This window comes from Artibeus jamaicensis, unplaced genomic scaffold (genome assembly GCF_021234435.1).
Source record: "Artibeus jamaicensis isolate MK-2021 breed Jamaican fruit bat unplaced genomic scaffold, CSHL_Jam_final contig_419, whole genome shotgun sequence".
Lineage (NCBI taxonomy): Eukaryota > Metazoa > Chordata > Mammalia > Chiroptera > Phyllostomidae > Artibeus > Artibeus jamaicensis.
The window spans coordinates 3,349,165-3,372,461 of NW_026521824.1; the positions used below are offsets into that span (position 1 = coordinate 3,349,165).

The 23,297-nt window shown below is 37.0% G+C and overlaps 1 protein-coding gene and 1 pseudogene across 10 annotated transcripts in view; one reads left to right on the forward strand and one right to left on the reverse strand.

Annotated features, from left to right (window-relative positions):
• Positions 1-23,297, forward strand: part of NCOR1 (nuclear receptor corepressor 1) — a 209,264-nt gene that overhangs the window by 53,271 nt on the left and 132,696 nt on the right. For all 10 annotated transcript variants that reach the window (XM_053665685.1, XM_053665687.1, XM_037166078.2 and 7 more), the window contains 2 exons: positions 12,969-13,161; positions 17,458-17,640. In XM_053665685.1, the coding sequence (XP_053521660.1) occupies positions 12,969-13,161; positions 17,458-17,640 (376 nt within the window). The remainder of the gene's footprint in view (positions 1-12,968; positions 13,162-17,457; positions 17,641-23,297) is intronic.
• On the reverse strand, positions 19,283-19,898 carry LOC119064244 (nucleophosmin-like; annotated as a pseudogene).

Sequence of the window (23,297 nt, forward strand, 5' to 3'; positions counted from 1 at the left end):
AACTTTTTTGTTTTTGTTTTTGTTCCATTTGCATAAATTTTTTTTTTTTTTTATGTCTTCACTGTGTGTCTTCCATTCTGTGGTGGGTCTTTAGTAGACAGTACATATATGGGCCTTCTTTTTTTTTTTTTTATTGTTTTTCTCTTCCATTTGTCCCAATTTTTCCCCCTTTGCCCTCCTCTGTGCAAGCCACCCCCTGCCTGACCCACAGTCAATCCCCACACCATTGCCCATGTCCATGGTTCACTCATGCAAATTGTTTTCTTACTCATTTGCTACCCTATGTCTTTTGATTAGAGCATTTAATCTATTTACATTTATAGTGATTATTGATAGGTATGTATTATTTCATTATACATATTATATGTGTATATCTATTATACATATTATACATGTTCCTTTTTTTTCTTGCTTTCTTCCAAAGGAATTCCTTTAATATTTCTTGTAATACTGGTTTGATGGTAATGAACTCCTTCAGAAAGTTGTTTTGTTTTGTTTGTCTGAGAAGCTATTTATTTTTCCCTTCAGTTGTAAATGATAGCCTTGCCAGGTAAAGTAGTCTTGGTTATCAGGTCTCAGCTTTTCATCACTTTAAATATTTTGTGCCAATCCCATCTGGTTTAAAAGTGTCTGGGTGGAGAAATCAACTGATGGTCTTATGGGAGCTATCTTATAAGTAACTAACTGTCTTTCTCTTGATACTCTTAAGATTATTATCTTTAACCTTAGCGATTTAATTATGCTGTATCTTGGTGTGGGCCTCTTTGGGTTCACCTTGTTTGGGACTCTGCTTTTTAGACTTGTGTGTCTTTTTCCTTCACCAGGTTAGGGAAGTTTTCAGTCATTATTTCTTCAGATTTGTTCTCAATCCTTTGATCTCCCTTTTCTTCTTCTTGTAATTTTATAAAGTAGATACTGTTATACTTGATTTTGTCCCACAGGTTCCTTAAACTTTCCTCATTAAAACAATTTCTTTTTCTGTTCTGATTGGGTGTTTTCTGCTACCTTGTCTTGAAAATCACTGATACTCTAATTTCTTTAATTGTTGATTTCTTTTAGTATGCTGTTCATTTCAAATATTGTATGTTTTATTTTGGACTGGTTCTTTTTTATGGTTTCTATGCCTCTTTTTGTTCTTACTAACTTTTTTATTAAGTTCTCATTCAGTTCATTTATTCTTTACCCAAGTTACTTGAGCATCCCTATAACCTTTAAAATTTTTTTTCTTTTATTCTAGAGAGAGGGGAAGAGAGGGAGAAAAACATTGTTGTGAGAGAAAAACATTGATTGGTTATCTCTTGTCTGTACCCTGGCAGGGGACTGAACCCATAACCCAAGCAAGAGTCCTGTCCAGGAATTGAATCTGTGACCCACCAGTCTGCAGGATTAGACCAGACCAGCTGAGCCACAGCAGTCAGGGTTATAACCATTGTTTTGAGCTCTGTATCTTGTAGATTGCTTATACCATTATAGTTATATTTTTTCTGGGAATTTCTCCTGTTCTTTCATTTGGGGCATATATCTTTGTTTCCCCATTTTGATTACCTGTCTCTAATTGTTTCTGTTTATTATGTAGACCTACCATGTTTTCCAGTCTTGGCAGGATGGTTTTATGTAGTAGGTGTCCTATGGGGCTCTGTGGCACAGTCTGTCCCTAATTCACCTGAGCTATCTGCTTCAGGAATGTCCCTTGTATGGGTTATGTGAACCCTTCTGTTGTAGTTGATTCTTGATTACTGTTGGCATATTTGTGGGTGTTGACACTGAGGCTGGTTGACTGTGAGGATTCACCCTACCATAGTGTATGACCTGTTGTGTGGGCCTGACCCCACTGAGTGGAATGGTTCTCGGTAGCATCTGGTGCCTACTGAGATCTCCCCCTTGGTTGTACAGCTGTTGGAACTAATCCCATAATACTCTGAAATGGTCTGATGTCAGCCACTGGGTGTGTTGGTTCTGGAGGCTATTGTGAGGGACCGTGGTTTAAGTCAATGTCAGATACTCCTTTGACCAGCCCTGGGCTACTTGTTAGGAACCGTAAAATCATCCATAGTTGTTGGCGTCCTCTACTGGGCCTGTGTGTTAGTCAAAGAGGCCAAGCTGTGTTCTGAGACTGGCTCCCACTAGTACCATGCCTTTTGCAGGTCAGCAAAAGGCCTAAGGCACCCTGTGATTTACCTTTGCCTGCTGGTTGCTTGGTATGCTCTGCCACTGAAATGGCCTCTGGCAGTACATGACTTGCTTGGGGCAGGTTCTCAGTGAGTCATCTGGAAGGGGTGATTGTTGTTCACCATGTTTTGCAGATTCAAACCTGGCACCAGTCCTGGGTCTGAGACCATTCAGCAAAAGTCTCAGGCTACACCAAGGCAAGCCTCTACCTGCATGGGGCCTGAGGACCTTTGTGGTCCGTCTGGTGAGGTCTTAGGGAGACATCAGGATGAGGCTAGTAGAGTCATCAGGCTACATCAGGCTACAACACATAAGATTTGGCCAAGTACAGGGAGGGCTGTGGGCAGGAATGGTGTCATTGGTTGGCTTATGTGGGGAAAATGATCCTAACCAGAAAGCCACACACTCTCATGTGTCTCCTACAACCTTCGAGTCTACCTGGATCTGCTTGAGAAATAATGCAGTGCAGGTGTAGATTGGTCAGCAGCCAGCAGATTCCTTTACATGGTGGGAGCTTAGGCTTGGGCAGGGACTCAGGTATTTGGGAGGGTAGGGCTAGTGCATCTTCCCAGGCTGATGCCATGGGGTAACATTGCCAGTCAGGAAAATGGCCCTTGCCCTAAAACTATTCTACTTCGTGTCTTCCTTGAATCTTCCTGGATCTCCCAGAGAACTTCTCAAGAAATACTGTATTGACCCCAGGCTGGCTACAGCCAACAGATTCTTGCACAGTGTGCAAGGTTGGCTTGGCAGGTCCCAGGTAGACTGGATTGATTGTGTGGCTAGTGCATTTCCTCAGACCTTTGATATGGGGGAGGGGGTGGAGTCAGTCAGGAGCATGGGAAAAAATGTCCCTTGCCCTAAAGCCATGTAACTCAGTCTCTATCTCTGCATTTCATATTGCATCGGTGTTTGTTGGACTTCTTCAAAGAGTCTTCTGAGAAAGACTGCAGTGGGCCCAGGCTAGACATAGCCAGCTGATTCCTCCACGTGGAATGAACTTGGCAGAGTGGTACGACTAGGAGTTGGGGGGGGGTGCTAATACATCTTCCCAGGCTAATGCTGTATGGAGGGGAAAGCTACACCTAGTAAAAATGGTGTCTGTGGGTGGTATGGGAGAGAGCTCAGCATGGGGACAATGGTGGCTGTTCCTCTAGCCCTCCCTCTGAAGCCATACAACCCAGTCTATCCCTGTATGACTCCTCTTCACTCTGAGCCACTGTCCCTTTTGCTCAAGCATAGGGTTAAGTGCCCATTAATGAAATTTTGTGCACTGGTATTTAAGAGGACACCTGGGTTTGTAGTAGTTTCTGGTCTCACTCTGGTGGTTCGAATTTCTGCGCATATTTACAGCCAGGTGTTATACACGCTCCTCTTCCTGGTACTGGTGCTCTGGGCTGGGGACCTGGACATGGGGTTTGAGACCCCTCTGACCTCAGGTGAGAATTTTGCAGCTGACATATCCTTCCACTGCATATGTGTTCAGGGCCAACACTTTGTGCGTCCTTGACCTTCCTACCAGTCTTCATGTGGCCTCTTCCGTAAATTCTTAGTTATAAGATTTCTGTTCTGCTAGCCTTATATTGGTTATTCAGGTTGATGTTCTGTAATTTAGTTGTAATTCTGATTTGCTCCTCGGAGAAGGTGAGTGTAACTTCTACTGACTCTGGTGCATGTTGTAATTACTATAAAATTGATCAAAATAATAATCCTTTAAGAAAATGAGATACAAATTTATTAAATATGAGTAAAATTTAGTGGAAATACATCCGTGGTCTAATGGGATAGATGGGGCTGTTTTAAAAATATTATTTATTGGAAGAATGAAGGTAGTAGCATTTAATCTGTTCTTATTTTTTATTCTGATAGAAGTATCAAGAAACCTTGTTCACAAATAATTTCTTATAAGGTATATGTCCCAAATCACATGCTTATCTAAGATAAAAAGAACAGTTTAAAACTTAAGTTCTTTAATTTCTTTGAAATTAAAACTTTGGGAACTGTTAGCTTGCAGAAGGATTTGTTTCTTTGCTGCTCTGGTGGTGTCTGCCGTTTGATGTGCAGTCAGTGCTCCATTGTAGGATATAGGAAGAAGGAGACTTAAGCTTTTCTTTATGAAATGATGGAAGGCCAATTGTGAAAAAGAAATAGGGAAAGGAGACCTACAATTTATTATCTGGTCAGTCAGGGTTTTTTTTTTTGTAATAATAACAGCAACTTTATAGATGAGGAAACTGAGGTTTGGATATATTTAATGGATGCCAAAGTCACACAGCTTGTTTATGCCAGACCCAAGACTTGAGCACTTTGAGAGTATAACGTAATGCACCGTGTGTTCTACCACACTGCCTCTGGAGGTAGGTCAATTTACAGAGTGTATATGTAAGTTCAGAATCTCTGGAAGTAAATTATTTTAAAATTATCAGTGCTGGTATCCCCTGTGAAAAGATAGTGTCCTGAAAATCAACAGATGGAAGCTTCAAGAAAGAAAGGAGTAAGTGAATTATAAAATGTTGCAGAGAGGCCAGCATATGCGTAAAAATATTCTTTTATTTTCCATTTGGGGAGGTCATTCATTGCTGACTTAGTGAGTGGTGAGCTACTGGAATAAAATAAAATGATGGGTAATTAAGTCAGAGTTCAGTCAGTTTTAGTGCATTGGAAGAGAATCTAGTAAAAAAAGAATTTGAATCATTCTTTCATATAGTAGTAATCTTCTAATATAAAGTTTAATGCCAGAATTTTAGATCTCTATTTCCTAGGCTAGTCCTTAATAATACTGATTCTGAGAATTAAGTTAGGTGTGAATTTATCTATTGTGGTAAAATATACATAAGAAAATTTACCACTTTATTCTTAAGTGTTCTAATTTGTTGGAGTTAAATAACATTCACATCGTGGTGCAGCCATCACCACTATTTCCATAACTTTCTCTTTATCTTAAAGAGAAATTCTTCACCCATTAAGCAGTCATTCCCCATTCTCTTCTCTCCCAGTCCCTGGTAACCTCTAACCTACTTTGTCTCTATGAATTTGCCTCTTAGAGATTTTTTACATAAATGAAATCAGAATAGTTTTCCTTTTATGTCTGGCTTATTTTACTTAGCATGTTTTTGAGATTCACCTATATTGTAGCATAGGTGACCTGAAAATCAGCAGAGACAGAATAAAAGCACCTCTACTCCAAATCTACCACCCTCTACACACATACATACATACACATTCTCTCTCCATTCATCTGTCAATGGACATAGGTTGTTTCCACATTTTGGATTGTGTAAATAATGCTGCTATAAACATGGCTGCACAAATACCTCTCTGAGCCCCTGTTTTCAATACTTTTGGTCATACATACCTAGTTGGAATGGCTAGGTCATATGGTAATTCTATGTTTTAACTTTTTGAGGAGCTGCCAAACTCCTAAAGTGGCTGTACAATTTTACATTCCCACAAATAGTTTGTGTAGTTCCATTTTTTTCATATCTTGTTATTACTTTAAAAAAACAATTTAAGCTACCCTACTGGGTATAGTATAATATCACACTGTGGTTTTGACTAGCATTTTCATAATGATGAATGATATTGAGGCTTTTTTCATGTGCTTGTTAGCCATTTGTATATCTTCTTTGGAGAACTGTATATTTAAATCCTTTGTCCATTATTTTGAGGGGGTTGTTTGTCTTTTTACTGTTTAGTTGTAGAAGTTCCTTATATATTCTGGATATTAAACACTATCAAATGAATAATTTGCAAATATTTTCTTCCATTTTGTGGATTTTCCACTCTCTTGATAGTGCCCTTTGATATACAGAAGTTTTAATTTTGATTAAGTCCAACTTCTCTATTTTTTCTTTGTTGCCTGGGGTTTTAGTGTGATATCCAGTAATTCATTGGCAAATCCAAGGTCAGGAAGATTTTTCCCTGTTTATTTTTTTTCTAGGCATTTTAAACAGTCTTACTGTTTAAGTCTTTACTCTGAGTTATTTTTTTGCTTATGGTGTTAAGCTTCATTCTTTTGCATGAGGATATCCAGTTTCTCCAGCACCGTTTATTGAAGAGAAGAGATTATTTCCCCACTGAGTTGACTTGCCATCCTTGTTGAAAGTCAGCTCACTACAGATGTGAAAGTTTGTTTCTGAGCTCTCAGATCTATTGGTCTGTATATCTCTATCTTTATGGTAGTACACACTCTTGATTACTGTAGCTTTGAAGTAAGTTTTAAAATTGCAAAGTATAACTTCTCTGACTTTGTATATCTTTTCCAAAATTGTTTTGGCTATTTAGGATCCCTTGAGATTCTGTATGAATTTCATGGTGGGTTTTTCTCTTTTTCCAAAAAAACGCCATTGGGAATTTGATACAGATTACATTAACTCTGTAGATAGCTTTGTGCAATATTGTCATCTTAACAATATTAAATCTTTCAATACATGATATGGGATGTCTTACTACTTAAAGTTTTTCTTAATGTCTTCCAACAGTGTTTTTCTTTATTCTTTTCAGATTCTACCGTTTGATCTTTTAAAAAAAATATATATACACATATATTTTTAAATTTTATTTATTTATCTTTAGAGGGGAAGGGAAGGAGAGAGCAAGAGAAACATCAATATATGGTTGCCTTTTATGCGTCCCCTGCTGGGAATTGGCCTGCAGGGAACTGGCCTGCAACCCATAAAAATATATTTTATTGATTATGCCATTACAGTGGTTCTATTCCCCTCCACCCTGCACACCCCCTTCACCACCATTCCCCCCCTTTAGTTTATGACCACGTGTCTCAAGTTCTTTAGATTCTATATTTCCCTTACTATTCTTGCCCTCCACGCTATTTTCTACCTACCGTCTATGCTATTTATTTTCTGTACCTTCTCCCCCCTTCTCCTTCTCCCACTCCCCTGTTACTAACCCTCCATGTGATCTTCATTTCTATGGTTCTGCTCCTGATCTAGCTGTCCTCTTAGTTTGCTTTTGTTTTAGATGTGGTTCTTAATAACTGTGAGTTTGCTGTCCTTTCACTGTGGTCAGATTTATTCATCTTTTTTATCTTCTTTTTCTTAGATAAGTCCCTTTAACATTTCATATAATAAGGGTTTGGTGATGATGAACTCCTTGAATTTGATCTTATCTGAGAAACACTTTATCTGCCCTTCCATTTTAAATGAAAGCTTTGCCGGATAGATCAATCTTGGTTGTAGGTCTTTGGATTTCATGACTTGGAATACTTCTTTCCAGCCCCTTCTTGCCTGTAAGGTCTCTTTAGAGAAATCAGTCAACAGTCTGATGGGTATTCCTTTGTAGGTGACTGTCCCCTTATCTCTTGCTGTTTCTAGGATTCTCTCCTTCATTTTAATCTTGGCTAATGTAATGATGATGTGCCTTGGTGTGTTCCTTCTTGGGTCCAACTTCTTTGGGACTCTCTGAGCTTCCTGGATTTCCTAGAAGTCTATTTCCTTTGCCTGAATGGGGAAGTTCTTTATTATTTGTTGAAATAGGTTTTCCACTGGTGGCTGTTCCTCTTCCCCTTCTGATACTCCTATAATTTGGATGTTGGAATGTTGAAAGATGTCCTGAAGGTTCCTAAGCCTCTCCTCATTTTTTTGAATTCTTGTTTCTTCATCCTTTTCTGTTTGGTCATTTTTTTCCTCCTTCTGGTCCACTCCTTTGATTTGAGTCCCAGTTTCCTTTCCATTACTATTGGTTTCCTGTGCATTTCCCTTCATTTCAATTAGTTTAGCTTCCATATGTTCCTCTAATTTGTGACTAAAATCAACCAGTTCTGTGAGGATCCTGATCACCAGTGTTTCGAACTGTGCATCTGAAAGTTTGGCTATTTCTTCATTGCTTAGATTTATCAGCTCTGGGGCTCTGAGTTGCTCTTGAGCCATGTTTTGATCTGTTCGTGCCTGTTATATATGAGGAGCGGAGCATTAGGTGTTCACCAGGACGGGGCCACCCAGGTCACTGGTTTGTGATGCTGTATGTGGGGGCAGGGTCAGAGAGGGACAATGGCGGTCCCCTCTACTGCTTCTCACCACTGGGGCCTGCGTGGTCCATCTCACTGCTCGATCCTTCACTGGTTTATCTGCGCATGAATGTGAGACCGTTGTCAGCCCTCAGTGGGTTCGCCCGCTACTCCACACCTGGGAACCACCCACGCTGCTGGCGCACCTGGGTCGCACACCCGGGTCTGTCTGGTGGATCTTTCCTGCAGGACCCTCCTCTGCTGCTGGCTCTGCCCCTCTTACAGGTTTGGCTGAAGGGTTCGTTGTTGTCAGACTTCCGTATTGTTCAATTTTCTGTGGTTTGGCTGTGTTTTTGTTGCTAAAACTTTGTTGTTTTTAAACTTGTTTGGGCGAGAAGGCACAGTGCTTCCACCTACACCTTCATCTTGGCGGAAGTCTGTGTTTTTCAAAGTATGTCTTGAGCCTCTGTGGTCAAATTTATTCCTGTTCTGTGCTTTTAGATGTTATTGTAAGTGGAATTATTTTTGTAATGTCATTTTTAGTTGTTCATTGCTAGTGTATAGAAATAAAACTGATTTTTGTGTGTTGATTTTGTATCCTGTGTAATTTTGTTCATTTATTAGCTCTAACATTTTTTTGTGTGTGAATTTCTGTAGAGTTTTCTAGATATTAAATCATGTCATCTGCAAACAGAAATACTTCTTCCTTTCAAATTGGGTGCCCCCATTTTGTTCTTGTCAAGTGCTCTGTCAGCCCCCAATACTGTATTGAATACAAGTAGCAAAAGCAGGCAGGTATCCTTGTCTTGTTCCTGAAACTTCCCACTCCACTATTTTGTTGTGGCATCATTGTGAATTTTAAGAAGATAATGGGATTTTATGTCTTGAATGAGATTTCAGATTTTTGAAATGTAATACTTTTATAGACCTCAGAGTTTATTTCATCATCTACCCTAAAAACTAAGCCCACTGATTATCACTTCAATGAAATGTTTTTTAAAATTAATTAACTTTTTTTAAAGGAGAGGAGGAGCTGGGTAGAGAGAGGGAGAAAAACATCAGTGTGAGAGAGAAGAAACATTGATCAGTTTTGGCCATAGAGTAAAATATTCTATAAATATCTCGGTAGAAAATGAAAAGTCAAGTGAACAAATTGCCAATTATAATACACTGTACATTATATCATTTAAAGAAACCAAAGACAGATTCCTGACCTTCCTACATGCTTGGGGAAACTAGACAGAATATATGTTTTGGGGGTCAGAATTATATCTTCAAAACAATGTTGCATTTACATTCAAAAGACTTTAAGTCTTCATGATACCTCACTGCTCAAGTCATTTGTTCATGTAGCAATTGCTAGATTTTATTATTCTTTTTTTTTTTTTTTTTTTTTTAGCTCACAAATCCTTGTTTTCTTTTAATTTATATTCTATTGATTATGCTGTTTCAGTTGTCTGAAAATTTCCCCCAGCACCCCCACTCCCTCAGGCAATCCCCACATCATTGTTCATGTCCATGGGTCATGTGTATAAATTCTTTGGCTACTTCATTTCCTACACTGTACTGTACATCCCCATGGCTATTCTGTAACTACCTGTTTGTACTTCTTAATCCCTCCCCTCTTCACCCATTCTCCCCCACACTCCTTTCCCATCTGGCAACCACCAAATCACTCTGTATCCATGATTCTGTCTCTGTTCTTCTTGTTTGCTCTGTTTGTTTTTTAGAGTCAATTGTGGATAGATAAGTATTTATTACCATTTTATTGTTCATAGTTTGGACCCTCTTCTTTTTCTAAATAAGTCCCTTTAAGATTTCATATAATAATGGTTTGATGATGATGAACTCCTTTAGAGTTTTCTTGGCTAGGAAGCTCTTTATCTGCCCTTTGATTCTAAATGATAGCTTTTCTGGGTAGAGCAATTTTGGCTGTAGGTCCCTGCTTTTCATGATTGTGAATATTTCTTGCCAATCCCTTGCAAAATTTTTTTTTAAGAAATCAACTGACAGTCTTGTGGGAACTCCCCTTTAGGTAACTAACTGCATTTCTCTTGTTGGTTTTAAAATTCTCTCTTTATCTTTAACCTTTGGCATTTTAATGATAATGAATCTTGGAGTGGGCCTCTTTGAATCCATCTTGTTTGTTGACTCTCTGTGCTTCCTGGACATGCATGTCTATTTCCTTCACCAAGTTAGGGAAATTTTCTTCCATTATTTTTTTCAGATAGATTTCCAATTTCTTGCTCTTTTTGGGAATCCAATGATGTGAATGTTGGAGTACTTGAAGTTGTCCCATAAGCTGCTTTACACTATCCTCATTTTTTAAATTCATTTTTCTTCTTCTTGTCCTGATTGGTTTTCTTTTATTTCCTTGTGTTCCAAATCATTCATCTGATTGTTGGCTTCATCTAGTCTACTGTTTATTCCCTATAAATCACTCTTTATTTCCATTAGTATATTCTTCATTTTTGCCTGGACCTTTTTTTATGTTGAAATCCTCACCGAGTTCCTTGAGCATCCTTATAACCAGTGTTTTGAACTCTGCATCTCATAGATTGCTTATCTCTATGTTGTTTAGTTCTTTTTCAGGAATTTTGATCTGTTCTTTCATTTGGGCCATGTTTCTTTGTCTCATCATTTTTGCAACCTCCCTATGATTGTTTTTTTTTTTTTTTAATTAAATTTATTTATTTTTTTAATTGATTATGCTGTTACAGTTGTTCTATTCCCCCCTCCATTCCCCTCCACCCTGCCCCCCAACCCCACCATTACCCCCCCTTTAGTTTATGTCCATGTGTCTCAAGTCCTTTAGGTTCTATATTTCCCATGCTATTCTCGCCCCCCCCCCCCCCATCTATTTTCTATCTACTGTCTATGCTACCTGTTTTCTGTACCTTCTCCCCCCATCTCCTCCTCCCATTCCCCTGTTGCTAACCCTCCTTGAGATCTTCATTTCTATGTTTCCACTCCTGCTCTAGCTGTCCTTTTAGTTTGCTTTCGTTTTAGGTGTGGTTGTTAATAACTGTGAGTTTGTTGTCCTTTCACTGTTCATGTTTCTTTATCTTCTTTTTCTTAGATAAGTCCCTTTAACATTTCATATAATAAGGGCTTGGTGATGATGAACTCCTTGAATTTGGTCTTATCTGAGAAGCACCTTATCTGTCCTTCCGTTCTAAATGAGAGTTTTGCTGGGTAGAGCAATCTTGGTTGTAGGTCTTTAGATTTCATGACTTGGAATATTTCTTTTCAGCCCCTTCTTGCCTGTAAGGTCTCTTTTGAGAAATCTGCTGACAGCCTGATGGGGACTCCTTTGTAGGTGATTGTCCCCTTAGCTCTTGCTGCTTCCAGGATTCTTTCCTTCATTTTAATTTTGGCTAATGTAATTATAATATGCCTTGGTGTGTTTCTTCTTGAGTCCAACTTTTTTGGTACTCTCTGGGCTTCTTGGATTTCTTGGAAGTCTATTTCCTTTGCCAGATTGGGGAAATTTTCTTTTATTATTTGTTCAAATAGTTTTTCCACTGGTGGTTGTGTCTTTCCCCCTTCTGGTACCCCTATAATTCGGATATTGGAGCGTTTAAAGATGTCCTGGAGGTTCCTAAGACTCTCCTCATTTCTTTGAATTCTTGCTCCTTGACTCTTTTCTGTTTGTCCATTATTTGCTTTCTTCTGGTCCACTGCATTGATTTGAGTCCCAGTTTCCTTTTCATCTCTATGGGATTCCTGTGGAATTCCATTCATTTCCCTTAATTTAGCCTCCATATGTTTCTCTAATTTGTGGCTGTAATCCACCAAATCTGTGAGGAAGGTGATGACCAGTGTTTTAAACTGTGCGTCTGAGAGTTTTGCTATTTCTTCGTCATTTAGATTTATCTCTGGGGCTTTGAGTTCTGCCTGCGACATTTTTGGTCTGTTCTGGCCCTTTAAGTGGGACAAGAGGCGCCTTGGACTCCCAGGTCGCTGGGTTGTGACGCTGTATGTGGGGGCGTGGTCAGAGCGGGAAATGGCGCGCCGCCGCTGCCACCGCGGGGCTGGTCCAACCGCCGGGCTGGTCCAACCGTTCACTCCCTCAGTCGCGCGCAACCAGGCAACCACAGTCAACTCGTTGCCACCGCCTCCCCACTGTGTCGCTCCCCCGGTGGGCTGCTCGGCGGATCACCAGGTCCAATCCTGGGTTTGGAACCCGCGTGACTGGATTCGCGCGTCTGGATTCCGACCGAGCCCTCCTTTGTAAGTCCTCACCCGACGCCGGTTTCGCCCCTTACCGGTCAGGCTGAAGAATTTGTTGTTAGCAGACTTCCGAAAAGTTCAGTTTTCCGTGTTCTGGTTGTGTTTTGTGATGCTAATATTTAGTTGTCCCTAAACTTGGTTGTGTGAGGAGGCAGGCACATCCAGCTAAACCTCCATCTTGGCGGAAGTCCCAGATTTTATTATTCTGATTGTGTTTACTATTGGTTAAAAATGGTGTTCTTCTAGTCTAGATTATATTGAATTCAATAATTATATCATAGGTTTAAAAATATTTATGGATCTTCTTCAGCAACTTTAAATTTTCTGCAAATTGAAATCTTCTGTTACATCTTTCACTTCTTTACTACTAGCACTCCCACCCCTCCTCAAGAAAAGTTTTCTATTAGAATTCAAAATGTAATAGTACTTTATATTGAGGTATATTTTTTTCTGGAGTGGGGGAGGCAGGGGTAGGGATTGACTTTGAAAATAGGCATAATTATTTCATTTATTTCAAAGTCCAACAGAGGATATTAGCAAAAAGTTTTACATCATTTAAAATTTTTAAGTGTTTATTTATTTATTTTTTTGCATGTACTAGGCCTCAAGAAAGGAGACCTGGATATGAACAGTTTCACCCAGGCCCATCCCCAGTGGATCATGATTCACTGGAATCCAAGCGACCACGTTTGGAGCAGGTTTCTGATTCCCATTTCCAGCGTGTCAGTGCTGCAGTCTTACCTTTAGTGCACATGCTGCCAGAAGGGTTGAGGTCTTCTGCAGATGCTAAGAAGGTAAATATTTGTTGTCTTATCTTATGCAATTGTTGGTCTCTGTAGTTTATTTAACCATATTCAGGCACTGTGCCTAAAAGAAATCCAGTTATACCACTCCCTAAAGGTTAGTCCTGTGGGAAAGTGAAAATCTTATTAAAACTAGAGACTACAGACTTTTAATGTCAGTGTTTTTTACTTTTTGGTGAATGAAACAATCTGAGGACTGTTATGAAGAAAAATTGCTATTGAAAAACTCTCACTAGCAATTTTGTACTGGCTTCTTGCGGGGCTATAAAATGTGGTCAGAGACACTCAAGACTACCATAATTTTATTAAATTTAAATTAAATTTTAAGTCATCCCCTGTAATTCAGTTGTAATTCATTAACTTTCTGTGTGGGAGAAGAGATATTTTAGCTAAGGTTTAACTGTGCCTATAATTTTTATACAGAATAATATTTTTTCTAATTTATGTAAAAGATATATTCTTTAGGAAACTTGGAAATGCAAAGGAACAAAGTTACTCATAATTCTATATCTTGGAGATAACTACTTTTATTTATTTATTTTTCAATATAAAAGAAGGAAAGATATTTATTAAATATTAAGTAATAAGCAATTGACAGTGAAGATAGTCTCATTCCTTACCACTTTTAATATGTAGGTATATTTCTTGACATCTGTATTTATGAGAAAGTTCTATTAAGGTCAAACCTCTTTCCTCTGTGTTTATTATTACTGGTTTTTCTTTAATGTATGTTTGTGTGTTCCCTTATTTTTGTCTCTCAGCTTATCTTTTTTCCTTGTTGAATTTATTGGGGTGACATTGCTTAATAAAATTACAGGTTTCAGGCTTACAGTTCTGTAATATATCATCTGTATATTGTATTGTGTGTTCACCACTGCAAGTCAAGTCTTCTTTCATCACTATTTATCCCCCCTTTACCCTTTTGTACCTCCCTCCGCCCCTCTTCCATTCTGGTAATCATCATGTGTTGTCTGTGTCAATGAGTTTTTTAGTTGTTTTTTTTTTTTTACCATTTGCGAGAACATGGATGAATCTAGAGTGTATTATGCTAAATGAAATAAGCTTGTCAAAGAAAGACAAGTAGCATATGATTTCACTCATGTGGAATCTAATGAACAAAATAAACTAACAAAATAGAAACAGATTGACATCTGTTTGAGGGGAAGGGATGTTGTGGGGCTGGGTGAAAAAGGTGAAGAGATTAAGTAAGTTTATTATTTTTAACTGTCCATTTTGTTTAGTTAAACCTGGCCCTTTGTTGGAACTGAACAAATAATTATGTTAGAGAAAATAAACTAATTACTGAAAACTCAACAATACAATGTTAAGCCCTTAACTGTCATACATTTATATCATTCTCCCCCTCTTTTTATTATCAAACCTCTTTCTTATAGTTTATTTACCTTTATGAATAATGGCCCTTCCCAGCCTGATGTTAGGTACATACCTACAGATTTTCTTTGAGTTTTTATACAGTGAAAGTGATTTAAGAGATATTAAATGTCTGCAATTTATTTTCACATAGTTGCAACTAGAAAAAAAAAGTAGGTGTGTGTATGTATAAAGAAAACAAAGTAAAATGTTTTAACTAGTGAGTCTAGATTAATGATGAATGACTATCAACTTTCAACTTTTATGTAAATTTGAAAATTTGCAAAATAAATTGGGTGGGGAAAAGCTCTTTGTGATGAGCTAGAAATGAGGTAAGCTTCAGGGAGTTTTGATATCTTTCTCATCATACAAACATCTGTATTATAGTTTATGGGTATAAAAGAAGTATTTTGCAGCATTAAAAAAAAAGGATATGTTGAATAAAGGTCTTCTTCCTTGACTGAATATATTATCACAAATATAATATCTAATAATGGAATTTTTAGCAAAAAAGGATCTTAAAAGCTTATTCATAGGGATATAAGGATGGTTCAACATTTATTAATCAATGTGCTACATAACATTAACAAAATAAAGGATAAAAACCATGTACTCTTCTCAATAGATGCAGAAAAAGCATTTGATAAAATTTAATATCCTTTTATGATAAAAACTCTCAATAAAGTGGGCATAGAAGGAACATAACCACATAATAAAGGCTATGTATGACAAACCCACACCTTGTATGCTCAGTGGTGCGAAGCTAAAAGCTTTTTCTTTAAGATCAGGAACAAGACAAAGATGCTAACCATCACCACTTCTATTCAGCATAGTATTAGAAGTCTTAGCTACAGGAATCAAACAAAAATAAATAAAAGACATCCACATGCAAAAGGAAGAAATAACATTATTTGCAGATAACATGTTATTATATATAGAAAAACCTAAACACACCACCAAAAAATTTGTTAGAACTAATAAATTACTTCATTAAAGTTGCTGGATATAGAATTAATCTACAGAAATCTGTTGAGCGTCTATACACCAGTAACAAGTGATCAGAAGGAGAAATTAGAAAAACAATCACATCGAAAAGCATAAAATATCTAGGAATAAACTTAACCAAAGAGGTGAAAGATCTGCACTCTGAAAACTCTTAAGATATTGAGGAAAGAAACTGAAGAATAAATAAACAGAAAGGTATACTTTACTCATGGATTGGAAAAGTTGCTATTGTTAAAAATGCCTTTATTACATAAAGCAATATACAAATTTAATGCAGTACCCATTAAAATACCAATGACATTCTCAGAATTAGAACAACTATAGTTCTGTGAATTATGCTTATTCTAGACTTCTTATAGCCTAAAGAAAATGAGTATCTTAATCTGTAATTCATCTGCTTTACAGTATTGCTTACATCTTGATCCTAGACTGGTGTGTGTGTGTGTGTGTGTGTGTGTGTGTGTGTGTGAGAGAGAGAGAGAGAGAATGTGTATGTGTGTATGTGTGTAGAGGGTCATAGATTTGGGGTAGAGGTGCTTTTATTCTGTCTCTGCTGATTTTGAGGTGGAATGGGATGATTTTTTTGACTAAAGAGATGTTTTATGTGCTGTTGTGTGACAGGGTTAGTTTCCCTTTATGGGCATAGGCGTAAGTGATCATAGCAACAGAAGTTCTTAGGCCATTTCTCTAACTTCTGTGCCTCCATATTAGCCCTTGGAAACCCTGAAACTGTTTTGATAGGAACTCTCCATAGTTGTTAAGTTGGGTGGGCACACAAATTTTTACCTGGAGTTTATACTGTTTATCAGGCCACATGTTCTGATCTTTTCAAGAGCCATTGCAAAGAAATGGCTGAGAAATTGTTATCTTTCTTTGTCATGATTGTATCATTTCCCCAGAAATTCTCTATAATTTCAGTATCGTTATACAGAAGGTTAGTCAGCCAACTTGCCACCTTATTCTGTATAGCTTTTGAGGTCTTCAAAATAGTGAACGATACATCTAAATTATAAAAGTGGTATAAATACCAGTGGGGGTTGTGTGTGTATAAAAATTACTACTATAGGACTACCATCTAGAGAAATAGCACATGTGGCTCTACTATGTTTTTGTGAGCCCTGAAAGGAAAGAAAGGCACCTACTAAGAAGGAGTCTTGGTGGCTAACTGAGCTAAAAAAAAGTGCAGTCTGGAAGCTATTTGTGCACAGGGTCCTCTCATGGAAGCTGCTTTTTGTGAAGCTGACCCTGTGCTAAACTGCCTGCCTCCTTGCTGATCTACCTGCCTCTGTGCTGGCATGACTGCCTACACGGAGTTTCCACCGGCTCAGCAAGGCCTTATATAGGAGTTCCTGGAGTTTCAACCAATAGGACTAGGCTTTCTTCAGCCATTTAGGGAAACCAACCAGTCAGAGTGGCTCTGTTCTGACAAATCAGGATAGTGCTTTTGGAGCAATCAAACTAAAGATTCAGAGTTCTCATTAGCATGAGAATGGAACAGTCAGAGACTAGGGTAGGGACTTCTGCCTATACAAGCCAGCTCCCTCCTGGCTTGGGTAGTGCACTTTCCACTGAAGATCCTGTTTCCCCTGCTGGAGCTGGGACTCGGAATCATGCATGAGCAGATCTGTCCAGCTGAAGAAGGGCTTGGCCCCAGGGCAACCTCACAGCAGAACTGTTTTCATTTCACAGCCACTCTAGCACTGTTGAGCTATTTGCACTGACTATTTGCCTGAATAAAGTTTTCTTCTTCACTGCACCCCAAATTGGGGGTTTCTGTTGGCATTGAATTGGTGCCAGTGACCACTTGTTGACATTGGTTTCATAATTGACTTTTTCAGTTAAAAGAATCTTGACACTAACATAGGCTGTTAGTGAGGAATAAATTCTTGTTCTCGATTTTCTTCTCTAAAGGATCCAGTGTTTGGAGGCAAACATGAAGCTCCGTCCTCTCCAATCTCGGGGCAACCAAGTGGAGATGATCAAAATGCTTCACCTTCAAAACTTTCAAAGGAAGAGTTAATACAGAGTATGGATCGTGTAGATCGAGAAATTGCAAAAGTAGAGCAGCAGATCCTTAAACTGAAAAAGAAGCAAGTAAGTGTTTGATTTTACTGTTTAATGTATTCTAAGAATGAATATTTTTTCTGTAAAGAAGATAATGTTGAGTTTTTCATACATTTCAAGAGTTTTCTATGATTGTGACTTGCCTTTTTTTTTTTTGCTATTAGTTTCCTTAGTTTCATCCATTGATTTCCTTTGTTGTATTGTTTGATTATATGATATTAGATAGCAAACCCTGTTTTTCCATTCAAGTTTTAATTTTATTGCATGAGTTTTTAATTTGTTGCTGTTTCATATAGTAGTGCTATATTTTTTGGTTCACATGTAAACAGATTTTCTAGGACTTGTGTCCAGGAATGTCATTGCTTGGCTAGAGGGTAAGCATATCTTTGAGTATACTACTAGATAATACCACATTTGCTAAAATGGCAGTACCATTTTACATTCCCACTGGTAGCATGTACAAGTTTCTTTTTGTGTATATCTTTTTGTGTATATCCTTTGTGTATTTCGTAATTTTTTTCAGTTGGATGTGAAATAGTTCTCACTGTGGTTTTTATTTTGTACTGCCTTCATCAGGAATGAAATAGAGCTTATTTCTAATTGTTTATGGTTTTATTTGTGTGTGTTTATAAAGGTTTTATTTATATTTTTAGAGAGAGAGTAAGGGAGGAAGAAAGGGAGAGAAACATCAATGGTTGAGAGAAATATCTGCTCCCTTTTGTTCATCCATAGCTGAGGACCTGGTCCGCAACCTAGGCATGTGATTGGTCTGGCAACCTTTTCTTTTTGTTTTTTTTTTTTTCTTTTTTCAACCTTTTCTTTTGATGGAGGACAACCAACTCACTAAGCTACAACAGTCAAAGCTATTTGTGTTCTTCATGGGGATTTTATTTTTTTGGTCATTTTCTTATTTCTAGTATTTCCTAAAGTTTCTTGTCATTTATGTGTATAGCAGAGAACTTCTACTTTGTGGCTTGTCATTTTGCTTTTATTGATTTTTTTTTAAGTTGAGGTTAAAAAATTTATATATCATAATGAGCCCCTTTTAAAGTGTGTAGTTCAGTGGCTTTTACTGTAGTCATAAATTTGTGCAACTTATCACCACTATATAATTCTGGAATATTTTTATAACTTGGAAAAGTGACCATGTGTGTTTTAGCAATTACTCTCTTATGTCCCCCTCCCCCTGACAACCACTAATCGCTTTTGGTCTATATGGATTTACATATTCTGGATGTTTCAGATAAATGAAATTGTATAATATATGATGTTTAATGTCTGGTTTTTTTCATTTGAGCATGTTTTCAGTATTTATTCATACTGTATCTTGTATCAGCACTTAATTTCTTTTTATGGCTGAATAAAATTTTACTGCACAGATATACTGTGTTTAGTTTATTCATTCATTAGTTGATAGACATTAGGGTTGTGTTCAGTTTTTAGCTGTTGTGAATAATGCTGCTCCACCATTCATGTACATGGTTTTTATCTGAGTGTTAAGAGTGAGATCGTTTCCATCCTAAAAGATGGTGTGTGTGGGTGGCAGATCAGGAAAGGGGATTCATATTTAAATAGAAGATTTCAGTTTGGATTATGAATGATACTCAGCATGAGTTTTATTTGTTTCTCCTTTTCCTGTCTTCCATTTTTGGGCTCAGTTTACCAGGACTGTTCAACGTGGTTTTTCTTGATTTGCCTGAATTTTTGATTTAATGTTATCTAAAAAGTTAGGACCTTGTGGTGTTTCTGTCATCTTTGGCCTGGAGTTATCTTGTGTCAATTTCTTTACTAGGGAAGTTTTTCTTCAGCTTCCTCCTCTTCATTATGTTCATCAAGTTTTACTTTTTTCTGTGGTATCTTGCTACCACTTCTAGGGACAGATTACTTTCCAGATATACATGGGAGTTTCACATCCTTCTCCTTTTCATCTTCCAGTTCTGCTTATTCCTCCACAACCGCTAAGTGCTGTCCACTAATAAGCACAGGCCCAAAAGCACATTTAGACCACAGGTGGTGTTACTTCAAAGGTCCCGAGGGAAACATTGGCTGTATAGATGGTTTCAGTTGCCAGTGTTATTTAAATTGGACAAACAAATTCATAATCTGTTGCGTTCAACAATGTGCAGTACTTTGCACTAGTTCCTAAACTGACCATTCTTCAAGATAACTGGTGCTCATTTTCATCATTATCCACTTTAAAGTGATAATCTTTCTTAGCTTTCAGTTCACAACTGAAAATATAGCTAGCTCTTAGACCTTTGTGGGCTCATGTCCATGTCCATTGAATCTTATATATAAATGGCTCTCACATTTTTATTTTGGGGCCAGAAACTTCACTTTGGCAAAAAAAAAAAAAAAAGAAAAACTTAAACGATTCAAAAAGCAGTGTGTGAATGCTAAGCAGAACAGGCTCTACCAAATGTTAAAAAATAATAATAAGCCTCGATAAATAAAACGGTGTGAACCCAATGCATGGAAAACAGAAGGAATTGCCTAGATATGCACAGAAACCCACTGAGAATTTAATGTATTTAATTAATGAATTTAATGGGTTAATGGGGGTGTCAGGAGAGAAGGTGAATGGAGATGAATGGCCACTGTTCCAGGTAATAACTAAGCAGTACAGAGTCACACCAGGGCCAAATGTTTTAAGTTGTGATGAAGTCAAATTTATTTTATCTTTTATTACTTGTGTCCTATCTAAGAAACTGTTGCGTAATACAGGTTTACAAATATTTATACCTTTGTGTTTTTTTGTAGACACAAGCTTTATATTTTATGTATCATTAACATTTTCATGTCTAAAATTCTCTTCTGTTCATCCTGTTCTTTTTTTTTTCTTTCCTGTTTTTCCCTCCTAATGCCTCTAGTTGTTTGACCTATTCATTTTCTCTGTGTTCAGCTTTCTTGGTTTCCTGTGGTTCTCAGTGTTTGAACAAAGCACTCAATAACCTGTTTTTTTTTTTTTGCCACCATAATGCCTTCTCCCTCTCCATCCATGAGCACTTCACTCCTCTTTATTCTTCATTTTGGAGCTTCCTGCTTCGACATGGCATTTTCCTTGTTTGCCTGTTGTGAAGGAGTTGCTCAGTTAGTTTTCAGGTCTTTTTCAGAGGAAATTGTTCCACAGGTGAACTGTAGCTTCAGTGTGTGCATGAGAGGTTGTGAGTCTGGGGTCCTCCTTTGTTGCCATTTTGAACCACTTTTTTCCTGTGCCTATATTTTCTTTTACTGGTTTTATGGTTTTACCACAGAAATTTAGGTCTTTGAGCCTGATAGTGTTTTTTGGTGAGTAGAATTTTTTTAGATTTTATATGCGACTACCCTGGCATTATTAAAATAGTTTACTATATTGTCTTTTTAAAACTTTAATAGTGATATTTCTTACATTCTTTTTTCTTTTTATTACATTTATAGGGGTGATATTGGTTAATAGCATACAAGTTTTAAGTGTGCAGTCGTATAACACATTAGCTGTATATTGCACTGTGTGCTCACCATCCAGAGTCTAGTCTCTCTTCGTCACCATATATTTCACTCCCTATACTCTCTTCATCCTCTACCCCCTTGTGGTCTGATAACTACCCTTGTATTGTCTGAGTCTGTGAGTTTGTTTTGTTTGTTCATTTCTTTTTGTTTTATTCTGTCTGACTTATTTCACTTAACCTGATACTCTCAATCCATTCATATTGTCAAAAATGGCAGTATTTCATCCTTTCTTATGGCTGAATAATTATCCATTGAAGGACATTTAAGTTGTTTCCATGACTTGGCTACTGTGTCTAATGCTGCAGTGAACATAGAGGTATATATATATATTTCTGAAAAAATATTTTCAAGTTTTTCAGGAAGATACCCAGAGAGAGATTGTGGGGTCATAGTGTAGCTCTATTCTTAAAATTTTGAGGAACATCTATACTGTTTTTCCATAGTGGCTGTATCAATTTGTATTCCCACCAGCAATGGATGAGGGTTTCTTTTCTTCCACCACCTTTCCAACATTTGTTATTTCTTATCTTACTGATAGTAGTCATTCTAACCGGTGTGAGGTGTATCTCATTGTGGTTTTGATTTGTGTTCTCCTTGTAGCTAGAGAACTTGAGCATTTTTTAATATATTGGTGGCTCTTTATGTATGTCATCTTGGGAAAAGTGTTTAAGTCTTCTGCCCACTTTTTAATAGGATTGGGTGTGTTTTTTTGTTTTTGTTTTTTGTTAGTTTTATGAGTTATTGATATATTTTGAGTATTGTTTGCAAATATCTTCTCCCCTTTGGTTGTTGCCCTTTGTCTCATTGATGGTTTTGTTGTTATTTTAGTTTGATATAGTTCCATTTATTTTCACTTTTACTTGACTTTGGGATCAAGTTCATAAAATCCTGAGACCATGGCCCATAAATTGAGTACATATGTTTTTTGTCTGTGTGTTTTATTGTTTCAGATCTTAAGCCTTTAGTGAATTTCAAGTTGATCTCTGTGTATTATTGTCAAATAACAGTCTAGTTTCTTTTTTTAATATGTGACTTTCTGATTTTCCCAATACCATTTATTGAAAAGGCTCTCTTTTCTCCAGTCTATGTTTTTGGCTCCTTTGTCAAAAATTATTTGTCCTTATATATATGGGTTTATTTTTGGGTTCTCAGTTATGTTCCATTGATCTTAGGTTTGTTTTTCTGCCAATACGATACCGTTTTGATGATTGTAGCTTGATAGTATAATCTGATAGTAATTCCTCTGGGTTTGTTCTTTTTCTCAGGATTGCTTTATCAATTCAGTGTCTTTTGTGCTTTTATATACATCTGATGATTTTTTTGTTTAATTTCTTTGAAAATGACCTTGGGACTTTGATGGATATTTGCATTAAATCTTTATATTGCTCTGGGTAATATGACCATTTTAACCACGTTGTTTCTTCCAGTTCATCAACACAGTATCTTCTCATTTCTTTGTGTCTTCTTCAATTTCTTAGTCTTGTAGTTTTCAATGTATAAGTCCTTAACAACCTTTAAATTCATTCCTAAGTATTTTATTATTTTTGTTGCAATTGCAAATTAATTGTTTTCATTTCTTTTTCTGATATTTCATTGTTAGTATATAGGAATGCAACAGATATTTGTATATTGATTTTGTATCCTGCAGCTTTACCCTTTTTATTTATTACTTCTAATAATTTTTTTGTGGATTTTTTAGGGTTTTCTATATATAGAATCACATCATTTGCAAAAAGTGACAGTTTTACTTCTTCATTCCCAATTTGGATGCCTTTTATTTCTTTCTCTTGACTGATTGTTTTGGCTAGGACTTCTGGTAGTGTTAGGTTGGCTAAAAAGTCCATTATGTTTTTTTCCATACAATGGATCTAGTGTTGCTTAGTTGTCTTTAATTTTATTTGAAACAATTTTGTTAGGTTGTATTGTGGCAGTTGTCATATCAACATACATTAAAAAATTTATCAAAATTGATGTAGTTGTTTTAATATTAAAATTGGACGGAGATACGCAACATTTTTGACGTATTATGCTTTATTATTTCAAGAAAGGCAAGAACTAAACTGAAACATTAAAAAAAAGATTCGTGCAGTGTATGGAGAAGGTACTGTGACTGATTGAACATTCAAAAGTGATTTGTGAAGTTTCTTGGTAATATGGACATTTGGCCAAATAATTCTTTGCTGTGGATTGTCTTACGG